The sequence below is a fragment of the Amphiura filiformis genome, chromosome 3 (genome assembly GCF_039555335.1).
Source record: "Amphiura filiformis chromosome 3, Afil_fr2py, whole genome shotgun sequence".
Lineage (NCBI taxonomy): Eukaryota > Metazoa > Echinodermata > Ophiuroidea > Amphilepidida > Amphiuridae > Amphiura > Amphiura filiformis.
In genome coordinates, this window is record NC_092630.1 from 14,906,711 (window position 1) to 14,929,684 (window position 22,974).

At 35.9% G+C, this 22,974-nt stretch overlaps 1 protein-coding gene across 2 annotated transcripts; it reads left to right on the forward strand.

Moving 5' to 3' along the window:
• The first annotated feature begins 160 nt into the window (after positions 1 to 160).
• On the forward strand, positions 161 to 17,625 carry LOC140148097 (putative protein-lysine deacylase ABHD14B). Of its 2 annotated transcripts, none has more exons than XM_072169954.1 (4): positions 161 to 382; positions 6,878 to 7,146; positions 8,232 to 8,464; positions 8,874 to 10,406. In XM_072169954.1, the coding sequence occupies exons 2-4, from the start codon at positions 6,897 to 6,899 to the stop codon at positions 9,060 to 9,062; spliced, it is 672 nt and encodes a 223-aa protein (XP_072026055.1). In that variant the 5' UTR covers positions 161 to 382; positions 6,878 to 6,896; the 3' UTR covers positions 9,063 to 10,406. The 2 variants fall into 2 exon arrangements, with proteins under 2 accessions (XP_072026055.1, XP_072026053.1); XM_072169952.1 differs by lacking the exons at positions 6,878 to 7,146; positions 8,232 to 8,464; positions 8,874 to 10,406 and adding exons at positions 12,625 to 13,105; positions 13,985 to 14,214; positions 14,606 to 17,625 and having other exon boundaries at positions 183 to 382.
• Positions 17,626 to 22,974: the final 5,349 nt, after the last annotated feature.

Consider the following 22,974-nt stretch of genomic DNA (forward strand, 5'->3'; position numbering starts at 1 on the left):
AGCAAAAAATATTTTAAATATTACTACAATATATTTTACGTTATTTTATTTTTTAATTAATTATTTTATTAAAGAAAAATGTTAAATCTAAAGACTTGTATGTTTAATAATGAAAACGCAATCAAAAACAAATTAACGCTATACAACATCACCAAACATGTGAAGCAGCCGACACATTTCCCGCCACGAGAGGGCACACTCGATGTCAACAAAGTATGCAGGAAGAGATTGCTGACTGCGTGGAACCACTTGGTAGAGTTGAATGAAGATTATTTTTAAAAGCTTAATTATCTTCTGTTATTGACTGTTTTTCTGGCTCAGCTATCAACGGGACATTGTGCTACTGTCTGGTAGTTTAATTTTGCACTGTCCACGTAACTTCGTAAGTGGAGTATTTAAATTTTAAGTTAAGCTTACCTTTAAGTTAAGACTAGTCCGAATAATCAGACCCAGAACAAAATATTAATTTCTGACATGATCGTGTACTGGGTCTGAACTGTTTCCATATGAAATCTTGATGGCAAATTGGACAATAGAAGCACATGGTTCTACGTGACAGCTTTTAATCCCTATTCAGGTTACGTGAATCACGCTATTGTGGACCATCCTTCTGATACTTGAGTGTTTGGACAAGCGGAGCGGTTTTTGTCTACCTCTCTGTTTGTAAACAAACCAGGAGGTCGAAATAAATCCTCCTCGCCGAATCGAAAGTCAGCGTAATAGCACGGCACTGCCTTAAGACTTAAACTAACTTAACTAGCATGACTAGCCTATTAAACAAAAGCCCAGACACAGACTTTAAGGTACATATTTATTTCGAGGTGCATAACAAACACCAAATTGGTGTCATAACAAACACCTAGTTCCAGTAACTGTAACTCGTCGTAGATGTCATTATGTTTATGATAAAGACCGAAGTCTTGCTGGCAGGACTAAACAAACACCAAATTGGTGTCGTATGACCTTTCACATGCATGCATTCTTTTGTTGAAAGTGACATGGTCTTTCAATTCGTGCCGAGTGTCCTTGGCAGACTTGACTATGCTTCAGTGGTCATGAAAGGATTCAATAGATAACCTCTGCCCCAATAATCCCAAGCTATTGTCTGAAACTGCACCTCAAATGATAGTCATATAACGACCAAAAGATAAATGACTGACTATCATTGAGGACTGAGTTCCGCAGTCTATAACAAGCCTAAGGCTTAATTTTCTTCAACAAATGTTTTTTTAAACAAAAAAGCCACACAAAAAAGTGACACATCACATGCACAGTCTAGTCAGAGAAGAACGACTCTTTACTTGTTTACATTTTGAGAGCATGCACAGTGTAAACACGGAAATCGGAATCCAGTTTTTATTTTGCCTATCCTCTACCGTGTGATAGACGACAGGCAGGTCCAATATTTTGAGTAGTGGATGCCGGTCCACTACCTGTCTTCAATTTTATGTTCAAGGTGTTCCTACCCATGCACACACGCAGTGCGTTTTTCCTCATATTTGACTGGCTGCACTTTAAAGGAAGTGGGGTTCTGATTGGCTGATTCAATCGTCTGACAGTCGGAACAACAGATGCGGTAATCTGATTGGCCAATTTTACGCGACAAACTGTTGGTCGGCGCAAACAAAGTTCCACGTATATCGCTCAATAACAGGGCGCTAGCGTCAATCTGAAATTGATCGAGAAATCTAGATCTACTATCCACCACGTCATCCACGATGACACAATAGTTACAGTGTGCATAGATTAGATAGAAATTGCTAGTTAGTATAACACTTTCAGTGTCTCATCATCAGTTTTCAATATTTTAGATTGTCAAATTTGGTTACAATGTAGCTAAGCTAAATGAGTTATGTATCTTGGTTTGCTTACTTTTAACCGGAAACAGGTGCTGAAGTACAAATTCTGACCATAAAATGAGTACATATATTCTGCGATTTTGCTTGATCAAAGTTGTTTTGACGACTAACCACTTAATTAGAAAACGTTTGTACCGTACTGAAAATATTTCTGAATTTCACGAACATAAATTATCTGATCGTATTGCACGCTATCCAAATATTTAAAGGCAGATCGTAAACAGCGCTCCTCAAGGTCTTAACCAGCCATACGTCTGCCCATCTTTAAGACGGGCTAATCTAATTTTAGACGAGTAGATTTAAGGGGGTACTACACCCCTGTGGTAAATTTGTGACTATTTTTGCATTTTTCTCAAAAAATAATAATTTAACACACTGGTTACAAAAGTTTTGTATATTATTGGGGCAAGGAATCCAATTACTACACTGAAATTTCAGTGACACAAGACAAGCGGTTCATAGGAAATGAGGTACATCCTAGCGATACCTTATTTCTTATCATAAATAACAAACCGCTTGTCTTGGGTCACTGAAATTCCAGTGTAATTGGATTCCTTGCCCCTATAATATACATAACCTTTGTTACCAGCGTGTTATTGGTTTTTGAGAAAAATGCAAAAATAGACACACATTTATCGAGGGGTGTAGTACCCCCTTATAATAGATGTGATACATGTACAGAATGTAGCTCTAAAATAGATGATTTTATTTTTAAGGGCATATGAACTTGGGACTAATTCAAAGTGACATGTAAAGGCCAAATATCATACTTGAACCTAGTGACCCATCCATGGGTATAGACAAGTTGTTTTATATATTTGAGGGTCAAATTTTGGTATAGATTGGACGGGTGGTTTCTGATTTCTGGCTAAGACTCAGGCGCCGCTCAGTAAATATTTGGGAAAATCCAGGGCTGGGCAAATCAATCGATTTCCCAATTGGCAAACGTTGACTTAATTGTCATTGCAAACTGATGTACCGTACCATTCCGTTGTCGTATTTTCTTAAACATGTATGTGAGGTTGTGAGCCCAGCTCTACATTTGTTGATCAGTATTACAATGGTGGTTGTGTGATTGATGCAGTGCCACCGACAAGGGGTGTTAGTGTTACGGGGGTGCGCACCCCTGGGTCCTTGGGGGACCGTAGAAATAATAAAGAAAGCATGATACCTTAATGGGCCTATAAAAACAAAGAAAAAAAATTAGAAAAGAGACCGCAGGGGGCCTGTTAAAAAGGGGGTCCCTGACGTTCATTTTACCCCGGGCCCCCTAATGGCTCTCGGCGGCACTGGGTTGATGTCCGACGAATCGATGATCACTCCAGAAAAATTTACACAAAATGATGTTTTTAGTATAAATTAGTACAATCATTGATGAATTAATGAAGGAATATATAGCCAATGTGTTGCTAATATTATGTCAAGAACAATATCCTCATATTTTTTTATTCCTACATACATGATATTGTATGACAATGTGCCCTGTATGCGTGTATGGCAACTGTGTACATGTGCATAAAGCAAAGTACCGGTAGCGGTACGCGACTTAGTATCACAAGCTATAGGTTGTTCATACTGTAGTTAGAACCTTTCGAACAAATCTGAAAGGGACTGCCGTTCTTCTCTGAAACTGAGTATAGTGGAAGCCCGGCATAATATACGGTAGCCGGTAGTTCACCACGTAAACTTGTATAGTCAAAACTCAGACCCCTCGCCATTATGTTTTGAAATCTGTTGACGTTTTTATGAACCCTGATTTCCGGTCGCTTATTTTAGTCATGTGTAGCCAAACTTCAGATTGAAAAAAAAACACTTGGCATTATGGCCAGCGTTCGAAATTTTGGTTGTCCGGTTGCCCGGGACAACTAGAAAAGTCGCCGGACAACCAAAAATACTGATTCGGTTGTCCGCCGGACAACCATAAATCTAGCCAAAAGTCACATTTGTAGGCCTACGGACAACCAAAAACTTAGACGGACAACCAGAAATTGTAATCTGGTTGTTTGTGGGACAACCATTTATTTTTCCTAAATTCCAACACTGATTATGGCAATAGCGATGGGGATGTGGTACAGAGATTTAATTTCGCTTAATTTGACCTTTCTATACTACAAGTTGAACAAACTTTGTGTGCGTAATAATCAGGTCTAATATATTATAATGTTCTGCAACGTCTTTGGTGTTTAGATGTTTTGGGAGATTGACTCAACCAGTGGCATAGATTTCTTTTTGACATTGAGGGACGGGGTTGGAAAAAATAGTGAATCCAGCACCTACCTTTTGCTGACAGAATAAGTTATATGGTACAAATGCGCACGAAAAATGTGACTAATATGTCGAAATATGGAGCAAAAGTGGAATAAATTCGTGCTTTTGGGGCTAAAATGGCCAAATATGAGGTTAACTTGGTCAGAAACCGACATACAGGCCTGCATCAACATTGGGGGGATGATTGTATGGCCCATCCCCGGCAAAATATTGTGGGGGGAGGTAATTAAGTGGTCATCCTGAAGCCCATTTGCTGGCGGATGACCAGAAATTCACTGTAGGTTATCCGTCGGACGCACATATTTTCACTTTTGGAGTGTTACTTGACCTAGAGGTATAATTGCCAGGATCATTCATGGTTGATTTAAAAAAAATCCCTCTTGCACTTACAATTAAACATTAGTTATGAAAATATATATGAACCCGTAATAAGACTTGATATAAAGTTTTGATCTGTAATGTAATTTCTGCATACAGTATCATCAAGAAAGATCTGCTGAAGGCCACCGCTAGCCAGGGTTTGGTTTTCACCGACAAAAACCTGTAAATAAAAAACCCTGCATAGTGTATACATGTACATACAAATTTGCTGAGAAATTTAATATTGTCCCAGCATAGCAAATTATATGTCCTGCACTCTGTAGATATGATTTAATAATGACATTTTAAATGTCAAATACATTTTGCATAACACCTGTTTACATATGTACATGTATACATGTATGTATAGTCTATGCCTTATGGTGCTTTAAAAAAAATGTATCATTTGGGGCGTCTACCATAAAAGGCCAAAAAAATTGTTTGCTTGCCCTCCACCGATTGTCCAAAATCAGGGTCTGCCCTGTTTTTTAGATTTCAGTTTATAATTTTAATATAGGAGTACATGTAACTTTTCAATAAAAGAAACATGTGGATTTCCAAGTTTTCTTTCTGAAAACGAATGGAATTCCAGTTGCCAATGCATAGAAAAAGCTTGGAAATGCAATTTAAATGGATGAAAAATCAAGGAAATTTCCAAAATAAGCTTTCAAATTGATGATTTCTGATTTTGAACTATTTTTCCGCTGGATTTGTTCGCCTTTGGACACTTTAAAACTTGTCTGGATTTCCAACAATCACGTCTGGACAAAAAGTCCAGAAATCAGAACTCCTCTAGGGGCGTGCATCTATTTTCTGGAATAACCTATTGAGTTGACGGTCTGAAACTCTGAAGTATTGATTTATCCTTCCACATGACCAATGCCCATTGCCTTTACCTATATGTAGTGCCATTTTTAAAAAATGTATATTTTTCTGACCTACCGCCCTCCCCAAATATCCCACTTGACGGCAAGCAGACAATTGTTTTTTTTTGCCTAAAGTATGGACAAGTGCATGCTACATGTACGTTTTGCAGCTCAGAGTGCTATTTTTTTAAGATTAACTCTCATTATGCTATCAGGGGTGTGAGAGTATACAAATACAACATGTTTTGAGGGGAAGTAGTCAAAACTACTGGTCCCGAGGTGTTGGATGATTTGACTACTTCCGACGCAGCGTCAGCGGAGGGAAGTAGTCAAATCATCCAACACCGAGGGACCAGTAGTTTTGACTACTTTCCTGAAATAAAACATGTTGTATTTGTTTTACTATACCTCATAAATATTTTCACTATCACGGTAAAATCGCAAACAAAAGTCAACACACACACCAGTCAACGTGCCGGCCAGCATGGTAAATAAGCTTAATATTTTGCTTACCTGATTTTATTGGAGGATTTCTGTTCAATCAATTTACATTTTGACCTATATTATTCTAATTTTCTTTTTAACATTCCATAAATAGCATTTTGTTTCATAAAATGTCATATTTGCGTGTTATTATCCATCGGTAATCTCGGCAAAATAACTGCAGCAGATGCCATTTTCACGATAAATGCGTCTGCAGAATCACCGTTGTGTAGCATAATGCTACGCCAGAAGGAACGGCGACGACGGGGTCAAGACACCGTGGTAGTAGGGTGCGGAAGTTTTACTACTTCCAGCGCTGCGCCGTAATTGCACAGGCGCGGGAAGTAGTCAAAATACCGTACTCGGACGCTGGCGTTATTAACCAATAAGATGTCTGGATTACCTAATAAATATTTATGAGGTATAGTAATTCCTCTTTTCAGCTGATTTCCTGGTTTTTGGTTGGCAAAATTGACACATTTTCTTTTATTTTCAGCCCATATTTGGTGTTTTTTCCCTGATTTTATGCTGTTTTCAACGTTTTTTAGTAATTTTCCTCTTTTTTGGTCTGTGACCTCTCACACCCTGATAAATAAATAAGTAAATAAATAAATAAATTGGCAAAGCCGCGATCAGTCAGATTGAGCACTCTTAATTGCAAAGTTAGTCTACCTGAAAATAATACTGTTAAATAAATAAACAAACAAATTATAAATGATAAAATTGCTGTCAATAATGAAGGAAAAACTTCTTTATATATAATTATCACTAACTGTTGAGGTTGATCAACCTCAACAGTTAGTTATCAACAAATGTGTTTGCTTTCCAGGTCAATGGTCATGTTGCAGTTTTGATAAAAATATAAAACAAATCTTTGCAACCTAACTGGAGTAAACAACAAAGCAGTGGGAATATATATAGGTTGGCTTATGTGGTCACCGAAAATTCACCAGAGAGTTGAATAACATTTTAAATTAAAGCAATTGTGATTGAAAGTTCAGTGGATTACTCCTTTTTGAAGAAAATACATTTTTTAGGTAGGAAACCAAGAATAGGAACAATGAGCTGGGAGGATCAGAAAGCAGCCGCTGCTGCCAATAATAGCATCAAATTACAAGAGCAGTTTGTGGAAGTATCTGGCATGAAGATATATAAAAGGGAAATGGTAGACATTGGCAAGAATGCTACACCCAGTGGACAGTTTCTCTTCCTACATGGAATGAAGTTCTCATCTCAAACTTGGTTAGAGTTGGGAACGTTAAATGTAACAGCCAGTAAAGGATACAGAGCTGTAGCCATTGATTTACCAGGTATGTATTGTCTATTTTCTTCTTGTAGTACTAACTTCAGTCAGAGCTTCAGTTGAGTTTGGAGCCAAACTTTGGACTGCATGAGAAAAGTGAGGGTGCATCTCTATAGAGACCTTGCATGTGACGTATCATTCCGTAAATATGGCGGACTACTCAAATGCATTCAACAAAAGCATGATTGCAATCTACCGTGACAGTTCGCTCTCACACACATAACCCTGCACTACGATCAAATAGGTTGATGACAACATTTGATTGAATGGACTGCACTCCGCCATAACTACGGTGAAGGACACGGTTCAAATCCTTTGTTTGGAGCCAATCGATAAAATGATGCAGGGCTTCTAAAGATTAGCCCCATATAATGTGGTTCTGAAAATGCTCAAATAAACCATTTTATGACTTGGGTAACACTTGGGTAGCTTTTTGTCTGCAATTTGCAAGACTTTCTTCATCCCCAAATTAACTTGTATGCTTCAAAAAACAAATCTAAATTTGATGTTTTGGTCTAACCAATCACTGACACAGGTTATAGATTTGTCAGAATTATAGATATGACATGTTTTGTTTGAACTTAACATTGTGTTTTTGTTTTGTTTTGTACAAAGTACTAATGATTAAGATATATTGAACCAGCTTGAATAGCTCATGAAATACGCGTACATCCATATCAAGAGGATGCACTTGTCGGCTGCTACACGTGTCTCATTTTACATTTAATAGCTAGGAATAAATGCCAGAATCATCTCAAGTGGAGATCACTTCAAATCATCCTAAAGTCACATGGTTTAGGAATACAAAGAACATTCCAAAATCATGTGACTTGGGGATAATTGAAGTAACCTTCACTTGGGATGAGTCTATATTTATTGCTAGCTATAATGTGAAAAGAGACACATGTAGCAGCCGACATATGCATCCTCTTGATAAGGATGTACACATATAGTCTGAGTTATCTCATACTATTGCAAGCATTTACTATACTTTACACACATTGTTGGTATAAAATGATATCCATCACCTTTGAAATTCTGTGCAGTTTTTAATATTTGTATCATTTCATTTATACTTACTGTTTCATATAGGATATGGCAAGTCGGATAAACCACCAAGCACACTTGACCAAGCTACATTCATGCTTGAACTGCTGAAAGCTGTGGATATGAATATTACTAAACCCATCATAGTGAGTCCATCTATGAGTGGAGGGTATGCCTTGCCACTGTTATTCCAGCATCCTGAAGCTTTTAAAGGCTACGTTCCTGTGGCGCCTGTAGGAATTGACAACTTTACAGATGAACAATACAAAACAAACCAGGTAAAGCTGTGCCTTAAGTTCTTTGGCTGTCATATAAGCATGTTTATATTACAATGAAAGATAGAAATTCCAATTAAAATATAAATATGCATGCAATTCAGGTCTCAATATATAATAGTTTCCTTTCAGGGGTTAATTTCTATTAAAAATCACCCCTGTGATTTAATTTTCAAGGGCTATTTTGGGGGTTTGGTGGCAAATCGCCCTTAGCCCTCGTCTATTTTGAGCCCTGCACTGATGTACTGATTTCTAGGTTTGGTCCTATGCCATTATAAAATTGATCATAAAAATACATTTTGGACATGAACCAGTGAAATTTTCCCAACACCGACCTGATTGAAGCTTAAGTAGGTTTCTGTATAACATTTGAAATGATCACAAATATTGTTCTTTTTATTCAATATTACAGGTATTCACATGTTCCATAGTTGGTGACAAGGACTCAAGCATGGGTGCACCTGCCACAACCAAATTTGGTCAAATGCCTAATGGAGAAACGCATACACTAAAAGATGCTGGACATCCGTGCTACTTGGATCAACCCCAGGGATTCCATCAAATCATGTTTGAATTTGCTAACAATGTATTTCAAACATAAACTAGAAATATGATGCACTCCTGGACATATGAAGTTTTGAATTAGTGACTTTTGTGTACTTAAAGTTAACTTTTTTTATTACTTCCGTGGTTCAGGTAGGTGCTGGTGAATTGTGATCGCATAGAATTGACAAGGTCGCCTACTATATGCGCCGCGCCGACAACCAATGGGTCAACCGACTTGTTAAGTGCGTTGATCAGCCATGTAAGCAGCGTAATTGTTTATCTCTTCTGCATGTGCGCTTGGTGCACAGCTCGGACCACAGAAGTAAAAAAAAATTACCTTTATATCTTGCATGTATAAAGCTATCATCAGTGATTTTCTATGCAAAATATTTAATGTAACTGCACTTAATCAAGAAATATATATATGGGATGATTTGATCACCATATGTCATGTCTATTGCATTAAACATGAAAATAACCCAATCTGAAATGTTATCCTCATCATACTGCAGCTGGTGTCGTACCATCTGAGACTTGCTGCATATTGACATACATGTAATGATGTCAATTTTTCATGGTTGTTTGATGTAATCATTTATTAATTTTTCTAACAAAACATTATTGTACTGTTCAATTTTAGACCTGAATAAATACCAAAAGCTAGAGATCACACTAATAAACTGTATATATTTTGTAGCCATTTTTATCATAGATTTTCCTTTCTATATCAAATTATTCATCTTTTTCTGCTTTTTTAAATTCTATAAACTGTACATTCGTGTGCAAATTGAGGGTGCTATTTACATATAGTTTAAATTTAAATTAGCCAAATAATATGAGTTACATTTCATGATAAAAAGTTTTTTGAAAATTCCCTTGTCATTTGTTGGCCTGTTTGCTGATGTTCTAATACTATTTTACAAGTGTCTATCCCTTGTAAAGATGCAAACAAGATTTTAGACAAATGGCGCCATCATTGTTCAATTTAAAAATGACTCAGTTTTACATGCCATCAAACAACCATGGTTTGGGACTAGAGTGTCCCCTTGATTGATACAAATTGGTGCTGTGCAGTAAGAAATTTTTGTGATGAAACCTTGTGGGGGTTCACAATTTGGTCATACACAGGTTTGCTTGCATTTATTTTGTATAATATGTGTACATTGTAGTTGTACAGATTTTGCTTCACAGATTGAGATATTCCAGTTGAAAATCATACTCCCCCTATATGGAAGACATGACCTTAATCTTCCACATGAAGAGTGTGAATTTCAAAAGGGAATGCCTCAATGGGTGACTTTATTTGAAATCTGCATCACTAGGCCTGCATGAATACATTAGGAATTTCAGTTGACTGAACACAGGTTTCAACAGCTGTATTCGATCCAACCATGATCGTTATATCGCAAACGCACAACCTTGGATTCAATAATAACCAATCACGAGTCAGTTGGCATGGTTGGATTCACTTCAGCGTTGCGCAAGGCTCACCCCCACACGCTGAAATACATCATGCAGTGTACGCAAAAAGTTGTCACACTATGTCATCTGGCTGTGTTCATTCAATTGAAATTTCTGCTGTAGAATCACCAGGGAGTGTTGCTGAATTAATAGAAATCACAAAACATCTCAATACAAGGCAAAAAAAAAAAAAGCAAAATTGAATACCTGAGTGGAAGAAGGGCCCAACTCCATCAAAACTGTTTTTGAGATATTAAGAAAAAACTTAATATTTGGAAAAGTTTTATAGACAGAATGTTTTTATCTTCAGGGGACCTTTAATACATGAACATACAATATTGCATACATTCGAAATTATATGTGATGTTTCCATGGCAACGGTACAGGTCTTAATACAAGCTGGAGTTGGGCCCTTCTTCCACTAATATACTGAAAGTGTTAGTTCAGTGTTAAATAGCTACAGGAATTAGGTAATCACCATTAATTAAGTAGCACTCATGTAATATGTTAGCAAGAAAGTTTATAGTGGTGAAAAGCAGATTTCATGGATGAACAAAATTCCTCTTTAACCCTATATTTGTGGAAGAAGGGCCCAACTCCACGGAGTTCGGCCTTTCTTCCATGAAATCCATGGTTAAGTGTACATGGAAGACTATATTTAGTGGATTTTGGCTCATCTTTCACACATAGATTGTAAGGAAGAACAGTCTGCTGGCAATAAAATGCTGGGTCTAACTCATTTTTGTAAAAAATTGGGAGTTGGGCCCTTCTTCCACTCAGGTATTCAATTGTATTAAAGGTGAATGAATGTATGTGGATGTGGCATATAATTGAACTAAAAATCTTGTATATCCCATATGTGACACGATCTGGTCCATGGAGGCCAAAGGAGGCATTTTTTAAAATTAAGGTTTGCATTATCAGCTGTTAATGTTAGGGTATCATATATTGAAAACACCAATGGTCTAGCATACTTTGGTTCTAAAGTTATGAAGTTGTGTGATGTCTATTTTCTTATGTATTTTATTGTTTTTTTAATCCATATTTCTGCCATTTTCTCAATTTCAAATTCGCTGCCTTTGGCCTCCGTGGTCCAGATCGTGTCACATATTTTAACTGTAATTATTATTAGTACTCCTGTTATTTTTTCTGTTAATATATCTATTCTGTAATAAATCAGTCTCTTTTAAAAGAGATGTTAATGTTATAAATAGCGTATTTGTATCTTCATCAGTCATCTCTATATTCACGACAGAATGCAAGAATTCTATTGGTTACCCCCTGTTTGTGAATGGAATAAGGTGAAAATATCTACTGTCTGGATGCTGTACTCCATGGCTGAATGGAATACGGCACCAGTCATAGGTATATTCCTGTATTTCATGAGAACAAACAAGAGGTAACAATTTTATCCTTTAGTGAACATGAATTCTATTATTTGCCGACTTGTTCGTAAACTTTGCTGAAGGAATTTAATACTGAAAAGTAGGCCAGTTTCTTGCTTGCTTTTTAACAGTGCAACCGTGCATGAAGTATGAATGCGAGTCTAAGGATATCACCATCATGCGAGTCATGTTATGGATTTTAGGACTACGCAGGTAACACAGGAAATATTACCTGCCTGTATAAAAATGTCACACATTTTTATCCAAGTGGTGTTTGACCTGGAAGTTTACATCCATCTGTGAGATAACTTCCCCTATAGGAAGCTATTGGCTTTGCTCTTCTGCCATGAAAAAACAGTCTCTATAGTATGTCTCATCTCAAGTTGAGAGTAACACCATCAATTCAAAAGTTTCTGAGAAGGATAAAACAACATTCCATCATGTTGGAATGAATATTTTAACATTCCATCATGAGTGCAGGTTAATGTATATTCAGGGCGTTGCAAGATCCAAGGAAAAAAGCAACTAAATTTGGGTACAGATTATAAATAATAACTCGTCCTGTACTGATTCTAGGTCTGAATCAAATGCTTGATATTCTTTGGTACACCTCAAGTTCGGTAGTAATCAATGCTTTTCATGATTGCGCTGCAAGAACGCCAACAAAATGCAAAAAGCGAAATGCGCACCTACGCCACTACCGAACTTCAGGCAGAACAATGTATATAAACTGTACACTGTTGATAGACTGTATCTTTGTTTATTTTGCAGGTCATCAGTTTCACATAACCTTGGATATTAGTAGCTTACCCGATGGCAATACAGGTCAACAACAAAGCAGCTTTACTCGGTTTCGTGGGTATCATTGGGATAATCGTCATTTATCTTCACTATCCCTCCAAAGAGTCCGACAACCAAGCTGCTCTGCAGAAAAATTCATTGGATAATAACCGGAAAGAATCTCTGTTGAAAAAACTATCGGACACAAATTCAAGATCAGGCAATATGAACTGGGAGGAGCTTAAATCAGCTGCTAAAAGCAATGCAGGCATAACATCAACAGAAGTTACTGTGGAGGTTGGTGGTACCAAGATCTTCAAAAGAGAGGCGGTGGATTCAAAGAAGAAAACATCTGGGGGAACTATTCTCTTTTTACATGGACAGGCATTTACATCAGAAAATTGGTGTAAATTGGGAACATTAAATGTTACAGCTCATCATGGATACAAAGCCATAGCCATAGATTTACCAGGTAGGTTGGTTTGGGCAATTACCATTGAAATCTGTACAGCCCTAAATCTGTATATGTCCTATGGAAAATATAACCATCCAGGGGTGTATAGATTTCAGCTGGAACAATAGCCCAGTATTGGAGTTAATCATTTGCAGGGGTAGCTTTGAGGACACTTTACAATTTCAACTCTTTATAATATCAGAAGTGTTTTCTTTTTTCATTCACATATCTTTCTTTTCAAAGAAAATCAATGCCTGAAAGATTGGTATAGAGTTGAATTTGAAAGTAGTGAGCTGCCAAAGTTACCCCCTGCTACCAAAGTTACCCCGTTTTATGTAAAACCTCATTATAACGAAATCTGATACAAGAAAAACCCTGTTATAAAGAAGTATTTTTCCAGAACCAAGATACAAAATTCTTTTGTTACATGTATTTATTGTTTTTACAACCCTGATATAACGAAATTTGGATATAAAGAACTAATTTCTCTGTCCCTGACAACTTCGTTATAATGAGTTTCCACTGTACATTGTAATTTAGTGATTGAGTGGGGAGTTGTTCTAAAATCAAGTGTATTTGTGTATATTCTCAGTCATCTTGGTATATAAAATATCAAATTGATAGTTAAAATCTAGTAATGGACTTACTATTTTTCGCCAGTCAAAAATAGTTAGTCCAGTTGACTAGATTTTAATTATCAATTTGATACTAAAATCAAGTGAATAATATTGATGAAGTGCAACCACAAAATGCATGTGATTTTAGAAATAAACAAACTTATTATCAACGTTAAAAAGCTGTACAGGAAAACGACTTGGACTTAAACTTAGGTCAAATGAAATGACGGAATACAACTCTGTCCTTATATATTTTTATCTGAATTTTTCACTTTGACAGATTATGGCCAATCCGCAAAGGGCAAAACAAGCGACAGTGTTCAGTTCATGCTAGACTTACTCAAGGTGCTAGGCTTGGATATAGACAAACCCATCATAGTGAGTCCATCAATGAGTGGAGGTTTTGCCTTGCCGCTGTTATTCCAGCATCCTGAAGCTTTTAAAGGTTATATTCCTGTGGCACCTGTAGGTGTTGGGAAGTTCAATGATGACGAGTACAAAAATAACAAGGTAGGATATGGACCAGGAACTAATAAGGACAAGTTTTCTACAAGTTTAGAATGAATTGTACATGTAATATTTTTGATAAAACTTTTTTGTATTAGAAAATGTTCATTTGCAATGTTTGTATAACCCTCTCCACGCGGGTGTCGAGTCGAATTTCAGAACTGTAAATTTTCATGATCTTATTTGGAATCAGCATGAAAAACGCATTGAAATGAGTACAAGCAAGCCTAGTATTGGTTCAGTGGCTCTTGAGATAGCTCTTGATATTTTGAGAAAATATCTCAAAACTTTGACTTTTTATGCGGAAGGCAATGGCCAGCACGCAGAGCATTAAATCAACCATGATTTGAGGTTCATTTAAATGAAGTAATCGCTATTTTGTTTAATATTGCAGGTATTCACCTGTTCCATAGTTGGTGACAAAGACCCAAGCCTGGGTGCAGCTGCCACAGCCAAATTTAGTCAAATGCCTAATGGAGAAACACATACACTAGAAGATGCTGGACATCCATGCTACTTGGATCAACCCCAGGAATTCCACAATATTATGTATGCATTTGCCAAGAAAGTGTTTGGAGCGTAACTGGAACCAGAAGGATATACATGTAAAAGTGGGTTGATACCAAAACTGTACATTTAGTAACAGTTTATTAAAGTAGACAGTTTGTGCATATTCTCAAGAAGCTAGCCACAGCTTTAAATGGTGTATAGCATTTCAACATTGTCTAAAGTTCTGGCATGGCTAAAGCCATATAGGCGTTCAGCTATGAGGAAATCGGTGTGTGAAGATGTGAGTTTAACCCTGGTGCAGTTCACTTTTGTTCTCGGGAAATAATTCGTCGGCAGAGTGCTACACTATCGTAAGTGACATTTTTGGCCAAAATGAGATTTTGACGAATTATGAAAATATTGGACATTTAAGCCGATATTATGCATATCCCAATTTAGCAATGAATGCTACACTATCGTATGTGGCACATACGATAGTGTTGCACTATACACTTATTTTTATTTGAGTGCAACACTATCGAATGTGGCACATACGATAGTGTTGCACTCTACACTCATTTCTATTTGAGTGCAACCCTATCGTATGTGCCACTTACGACATCTAAATCAGTAAATAATTCATCGATTTATTAACTTTAACACCATTTACATAGTTTATATTATTAAAATGAAATTGCTTTACATTCCCATGTCATTTTATGGCTAATTGGAAACAAACGGCTACGCAAAACACAAATATGCTCCTCCTGTAAAACTGTCCAAACTGCACTTACGATAGTGTAGCACTCTGCCGACGAATTGAGGTTAACTTGAAATTCCTGTGTGAAGAGGAACCACAGACGAGAGAGATACAGACCGTGTGCAATCAGTCAAAGTCTCAGCATCACCCTATATAATGAGGGCTATTGTTCCATGAAATGTGACAGGCGAGACTGCTACGCAATTACCGCGTATTTTCACGGTCTATCGTGTAATTGCGAAAGCACACAATGCTGTATCTCGTATACGCGAAGGCACGCAACGCTGGCGTGATTGTTAGACACGGCACGATCGAACAATCATGAATATGCGAGAACTCAAATCATACAATGCACATGGACTTTGACTGGTTGTACACGGTCTGTATCTCTCTCGTCTGTAGGAGGAACTAACTGCTTGCCTCAGTTACCTGTATTGTAACTTGTGGAGCTAAACCTGGCTGTGATGGTTTATTGTGGCACAGATAGGGAGCACTTCTTAACTGCAAGTCCCTGTTTGTTGCTTTATGGTTTTATGGTGTGTCAACAAATTTCTGTATAAAAGTGTGCTGAAGCTTATGGTCTATGCCTGTGTGTAGCGCACTTAATCACTTGGATCTTTTTTTCGCATCACTCTTCTAGAATTCAATGTAACATTTTATTGAGAATATGTTAACTCCTAAAAATAAAGGAAGCTGATGAAGGTATAGATTGTGGGTTTGTAATAAAATTTACTGTACAATCTTTTGTATATTGGTTTTAAAAATGAACTTTCCTAAGTAAGTATGATAAGTAATCATATTTGTTATTATAGTTAAGTATCAATTCATGATTTGGTGATGGAAGAAGATTTCAGGAGATTTCTGATGAAATAGATTCAAAATAATTATCTTTACACATTACCTTCAAGATAAGCTTTGAATTTTACCAGTTTTAACTTCAAGATGATATCATATATATAATATATAGTTAATCAAAACAGCTGAGAATAGTGCTCGATAATATTAGATAGTAGAGCGTGTAATAAAATAAAACAGCATAATTATGTTATAATAGGATGATCTTATCGAGTTTCACACCTCAACGGCGATCATCAGAGGAAATTGCTGACTGATGATAAAATCATCAGATAAAATTTTATCTGATGATATGATCGCCATTGAGGCATGAAATTAATTAAATGTACTGTTAGGCTAAAAAAGTTTGTTTCCCGTAGTATAGGCTTTGTGCAATTTATATTTGGAGCAATTTTACCACATTTTTTGTTTAAATTTGCAAATTACAACAACAACAAAAAAAGAAGGGTGGTGGGCAAAAAAGCAATGGCAACATTTTTCAAAAGATTTTTTATGGTACATTTTCTTTTACAAGCAATATGAAATCAATCAAATCAATTTGCAATTAAATAAAAATTGGTTTTTATTTGAGGCACAATGTTACCATAAATACTGACTCAAAAAATTAAACCCATTTCAATTTTTGGTTTTCAGACCAACCACAGGAAACAAACTTAATTTTTAGCCTTATAACGCCAGTGATATATCTAGTAGTATAGAAAATGAATAAAAATGCTAGATTATTATTGCATGCCATGCACTAATTTTGATGTTGAAATTTTTCATGTATATACTCTGACTTTCGTTGTATAATCTGTATTAAAGTGGCAATATATAGCTTTTCATATATGTGTACATCCATATCAAAAGGATGCACTTGTCGGCTGCTACATGTGTCTCATTTCACATAATAACTAGGAATAAATACCAGACTCATCTCCGAAGTGGAGGTCACTTCAAATTATCCCAAGACACGTGGTTTAGGAATACAGATAATATTTCTTATACAATTTGACTTGGGGATGATTTGAAGTGACCTACACTTGATATGAGTCTGGTATTTATTCCTAGCTATTATGTGAAATGAGACACATGTAGCAGCCGACAAGTGCACCGTTTTGATATGGATGTACACATATAGAAACAATGAGTTTTTTGATTTATTTAATTGGTCTGATTTTAAAATATTGATTAGCACTAAAGCTGGTTAAAAATTAAATTAATTTTCGTTTAAATGCTATTGTAAATGGCTTTTGATGTTTATCTGCTGTGGCAATATACAGTAAGCCAAAAAATTAAGGTACCAGTTACGTTCACTCCCTGTATATCCTTTAACAAAGGCAGATATGTAATAATTGGATCCAACAGCCAATAGCTGCATCTTTTAGCTCGAATTTAAGACCTCATTCGTTGACATTGTTTAAGAAATAAAGACACAACGATCCAAGGAAAACCAAGGAAGATGCAAATTTAAAAGTTGCAGTTTGCCACATTGCATGCCCTATTGATTTGTACACAAAGCGTTCGTGAACAAGATAACTAGCGCTGTGCTTTCATTGATTAGCACGAAAAACTAGCGTCGTGCTTTCATTGATTAGAACACAAATGTGCAACTTTTTATTTCGTATCTTCATCAGGTTTTGGACTACTGTTTCTTCTCAACCAATTTCAACAAATAATGTCTTAAATAAGAGCTAAAAAGTACAGGCATAGGCTGCTTGTTTTAATATTGGCACATTTGTCCAGGGGTGAACACAACTGGTACCTTAATTGTTTGGCTTATTGTATTGTCTTAATTTATTATGTCAAATGATGAGTTTGTTGTTTATTTAATAGACCTGATTTTAAAAATTGATTGGTACATGTAGGTGATTGAAAAAAAAAAGAGAAACTGTTTTAATATTGATTAATTGTTTGTAGAACACGTTGAAAAGTTGTGACAGGGACCTTCAAAAGGATGTCTGTCATTCAGAAGGATGGGTCTGAGATTTCTTTCTGAAATAGAAGTCTACTTCTATAAGTATTATGTGGGTATAATCATTTTCGTACTTGACATTTTGTGTCCGAGGAGGTTATACTCCTAGTTAATCTCCATGTATTTTTATTTCTTCATTGAAGGAGATGTGTTAACTGGATTGTTTTATCTGAGAAAGAAGGATAAGATGTTGTATAACCTGGTGGTTTACTTACTGAACTTTGTATGTGGTATGTGTGAGGCATATAATAATGGCATTATGCAGGTAAAGCCAGTTGCTTTTGGTTTGATCAAGGCGAGTTTGCTGAAAATGTCCTTGTGTTTAAAAAAATTGTTTGTGAATAAGTATATTACTAATTTTGTTTGGTTTTAAAAACCAAAAGGAGTTTTTGCTCAAAGTTTCTTTGTGTTTAAAAAAAAAATGTTTGTAAACAAGGTTTTAAAAAGCATTTGATGAAATGGGCTATTCCAATTGAGATCCATACACTCCTGTGGAAAACGGGATCTTCATCTCCCGCCTACCAATTTATTCACTTAAGGGGTATTTACACCTCGATAAATTTGTCTATTTTGCATTTTTCTCAAAACTAATAACACACTGGTAACAAAAGTTATGTGTATTATAGGGGCAAGGAATCCAATTACTACACTGGAATTTCAGGGACCCAAGACAAGCAGTTCGTTATTTATGATAAGAAATAAGGTACCACTAGGATGTACCTCATTTCCTATCATATATACTGAACCGCTTGTCTTGAGTTACTGAAATTTCAGTGTATTAATTGGATCCCTTGCCCCAATAATATACATAACGATTGTTACCAGTGTGGTATTATTTTTGAAAAAAATAAAAAAATAGTCACAAATTTACCACAGGTGTAGTACCCCTTAAAGCACTTTACTAAAAAACTTTTTTTGCCCAAATTGGCACATTTAACACTGGTATAAGATGACTTTGTAAAATGAAAAGATACATTTTGTTTATGGTTTGACAAAGACTTTTCAAACCAGTACAATGGTACAACTTTTGTAATAAAATATCATAATTAACAGTATCAAAAGCCTTTGAAAGGTCCATGAAGATACGTGCAGTAGAAATATTTTCATCAATAGCCTTATTTGTATCTTTAATAAAGTCTAATACAGCAATATACATAGAATGTCTATATCTTTATATATCTTTCATGAACAAATCTTTTACGAATTTTGGAGAAACAAGGCAACATAGATACTGGTCAATAATTGCCAAATGATTGTGGAGAGTCTTATATAGGCATGACCTTTGCTATTTTAAAGGCATGTCAAACTATTCCTTCTGTGACTGACTTGTTGAATATAATTTTCAATGGATGTACAATTTCAGTGGCAACCAATTTTACCACGTCAGACTTTGTATGATCATAACCTGGACTTTTTCTATTACCCAAGTTATAATAATCATCAGGATTTCATTTTCGTCAGTCGGTCGGGAAAAACAAGTCGAGTTGCAACTGGCAAATAGTTACACACAGGGATTAGAAATGGCAAATAGGGTCGCCCAGTTACATACATGTAGGTAAACCCATTTGAAATTCACACTCCCTGGGTGGAAGATTAAGGTCATGTCTTCCATAGGGGGTGTATGGATTTCAACTGGAATAGCCCAATTCTCTAAATTGCAATGTCAAATAGAAATAGAGTCTGTAAAAACCGGGGGGGGGGGGGCACTCAACTGAAATTTTGGTAGGGGTGTGTGGCGCAGAGCGCCAAACTTTGGGAACTGAGAACTGATTTTGGGAAAAATAGGGGCTTGATGAACTGAAATTTCAACATTTTTGGTGGGTCTTGTGAACTAAAATTGGGTCAAATTATAGGCTTTGGAGTTTAAAAAATTCCAAAATTTTCCAAATTTTGGCTAAAGAGCTACAATTGCCAGAGTTTGAGGCTCAAAGAACTGGAGCATGATCTAAATGTGGGTCTTCAGGAACTGCCGGGGAGCCTGAAAAAGGGACCCTTGACCGCCGCACATACCCATACCCCATTTACATTTGAGTACCCCCTCCGGGGTAAAAACTAGATATCTTAGTCATCACAATATATATACCGTGCACATGTACAAAACCTATAGCATGTTCCATGATGTTCTGAACATCAGAGAAATATTATTATTTATAACTATGACTTTTAAAAGCATGTGTTTCATTGCTTATATTTAAAGTTTACTGGTACTTGTTTGTTGTTTAGTTTTTCATCAAAATGCATATCATCTAAACATGGACCATATAATTAGAAAATGTGCCTTAAAATGTGGAAATAAGTTCAAATAACCAAAACTTGCAAATGTGTACATCCATATCAAAACAATGCACTTGTCGGCTGCTACATGCGTCTCATTTCACATAATAGCTAGGAATAAATACCAGACTCATATCAAGTGTAGGTCACTTCAAATCATCCCAAGTCAAATTGTATAAGAAATATTATCTGTATTCCTAAACCATGTGACTTGGGATAATATGAAGTGACCTCCACTTCGGAGATGAGTCTGGTATTTATTCCTAGTTATTATGTGAAATGAGACACATGTAGCAGCCGACAAGTGCATCCTTTTGATATGGATGTACACAAATGATGTGTTTTGGAATTGACTAATGACCAAGGTTAAAGGCACTAACAGTGATCCTCAGAAAAGTGTTAAATGTTTGTATGGTGATACATGAAATTTTAATTTTGTTATATTCTATGTTCAAAGTGCTGAAATAATATTAGTAATAACTGTCATGAAACGTTTATGTCCATTTTAAGGTAAAATTAATGAGGTAAATTGAAAGAAACACCATTGGCTATTTTGTCCATTTAACATGTAGTTCTATTATCAGAGACTTCGAGGCCTGAATATGACATCATGTCAGTAATTGCTCTCTACTGATTCCATTTAGGTGTAAGTTGGTTAACATTACAAATATACTAGGTTGGAAAAAAATTCACCGATTTCATGTTATAAGATGTATGGCTTTAAAATATTTGAAAATTGTTGGAATAGCCTGAAAGTGAAAACAACAAAAACAAAAAACAGGAAGACATAGGTGCTGTGAAGATGTGAAGCCCCATTCAGTTGCATTGTTGTTATAAGGATCTAATATACAGCCTGTCTCAAAAAAATTGTGCAAGTGAAAAGCACCCTCTTTGGCAGTTAGAAAATACTGTTGTGACATGAAGCTTACATCAATATCGAGGGCGCAATCTCAAATGCAGTTTGTTCTGTTCAATTTGCTTGTATTAATCTCGAGATATGTTTAGTTTTAAAATCACAGTTGTGCCATTTTTATTAGGGAAGAGGGTTGTACATGCAAATCAATGACCCGGATCAATGATATCATCAAGTTTATCAAGAGTCTCTTTGTGAAATCAAAAGAATGCATCGATTACAAAACAATACAAAGGTGTTTTTACTGCTTTATCATTCTATTCAATTTTCTAAAAGGTGGCACAAAAGGTTTTTCAAACATTTGTGTTCAGTGAAGCAGATCTCTGTATTGCCGAAACCAAAATGAATGAAACAAACGGTATTTGAAAGCTAGGACTGCTCCCTTGACGTTGATGTAAGCATCATGTCACAACAGTATTTTCTAATTGCCAAAGATGGTGCTTTCCACTTGCACAATTTTTTTTGAGACATACTTTAAAAAATGATAGTTGGACACAGGGTTCATGTTTGATGATATTTGGTGTTCTTTAATAGTATAGACTACTAGTAACTTATTTGGAAATCCAATTGATCATTTCCATACTTATTTTTAAAATTGCTTACTTGTATTGGGATGAAAACCTATGAAAAATAAAGGTATTTTATATTAAAAATCTGTGTCAGATGCGAGTATTTTTTTCCATATGCCGATGATTGCATTTACTGGTAGATTCAATTGCTGTAGTGTAGGTAGCCATGGTAGCAAACGATATCTATCTACCGAAGACTGTGAGACCTGATTGGGAGGCTATTTTTGAACCCAGACTTTTGTTAGTCACATCAGCTAATTTTATTTTCTTTTAGACAAAATCTTTCACATACAGAACTGTAACTTTAATACTAGTAACACAATGTTACTAAATGATTGGCTTGTAGAGGTCACTAAGATTAAGAATCAAGTGCCTTCTTCATAAAAATACCCTTTGAGGAAAATTAACCTAGCGAAAAGTCAGTTTGAGGCTGAATCTAAAACCAGTATTGTATACATGTAAGCTCTGTATGTGAAACACTTTTGTCTGTTTTCTTATTGAACAAATTTTGTGAGCATTTTTGATGTCTTATTCAAAATAGGATGCTGTCTTCTGAAGATAACATTACCATTTGATGCTTTTTTCTTCTGATGATCGTACTATCATTTGATGCTGTTTTCAGCATATAGCATTGTTATCTTTTTATGCTGTCTTCTGCAGATAGTATTGCTACCATTACAGGCTGTTTCCTGAAGATCGCATTGCTATTTTTGGTGCTGTCTTCTGCAGATAGTATTGCTACCATTTCAGGCTGTTTCCTGAAGATAGCATTGCTATTTTTTGCTGTCTTCTGAAGATAGAACTGCTAACAGTTGGTGCTGTCTTTTGAAGATAGCATTGCTAGGTTTTGGAGATAGCAGTATTGTTAGGATTTGATTCTGTCTTTTAAAAATAAAATTGCTAGCAGTTGGTGCTGTCTTATGAAGATAACATTGCCATCATTTGGTGC

Coding starts and splice junctions, on each gene's coding strand:
- LOC140148097 (XM_072169952.1), top strand. CDS start 12,667: ATGGCAATACAGGTCAACAACAAAGCAGCTTTACTCGGTTTCGTGGGT. Junction 13,106..13,984: donor CATAGCCATAGATTTACCAG/GTAGGTTGGTTT, acceptor TCACTTTGACAG/ATTATGGCCAATCCGCAAAG. Junction 14,215..14,605: donor ACGAGTACAAAAATAACAAG/GTAGGATATGGA, acceptor TTAATATTGCAG/GTATTCACCTGTTCCATAGT.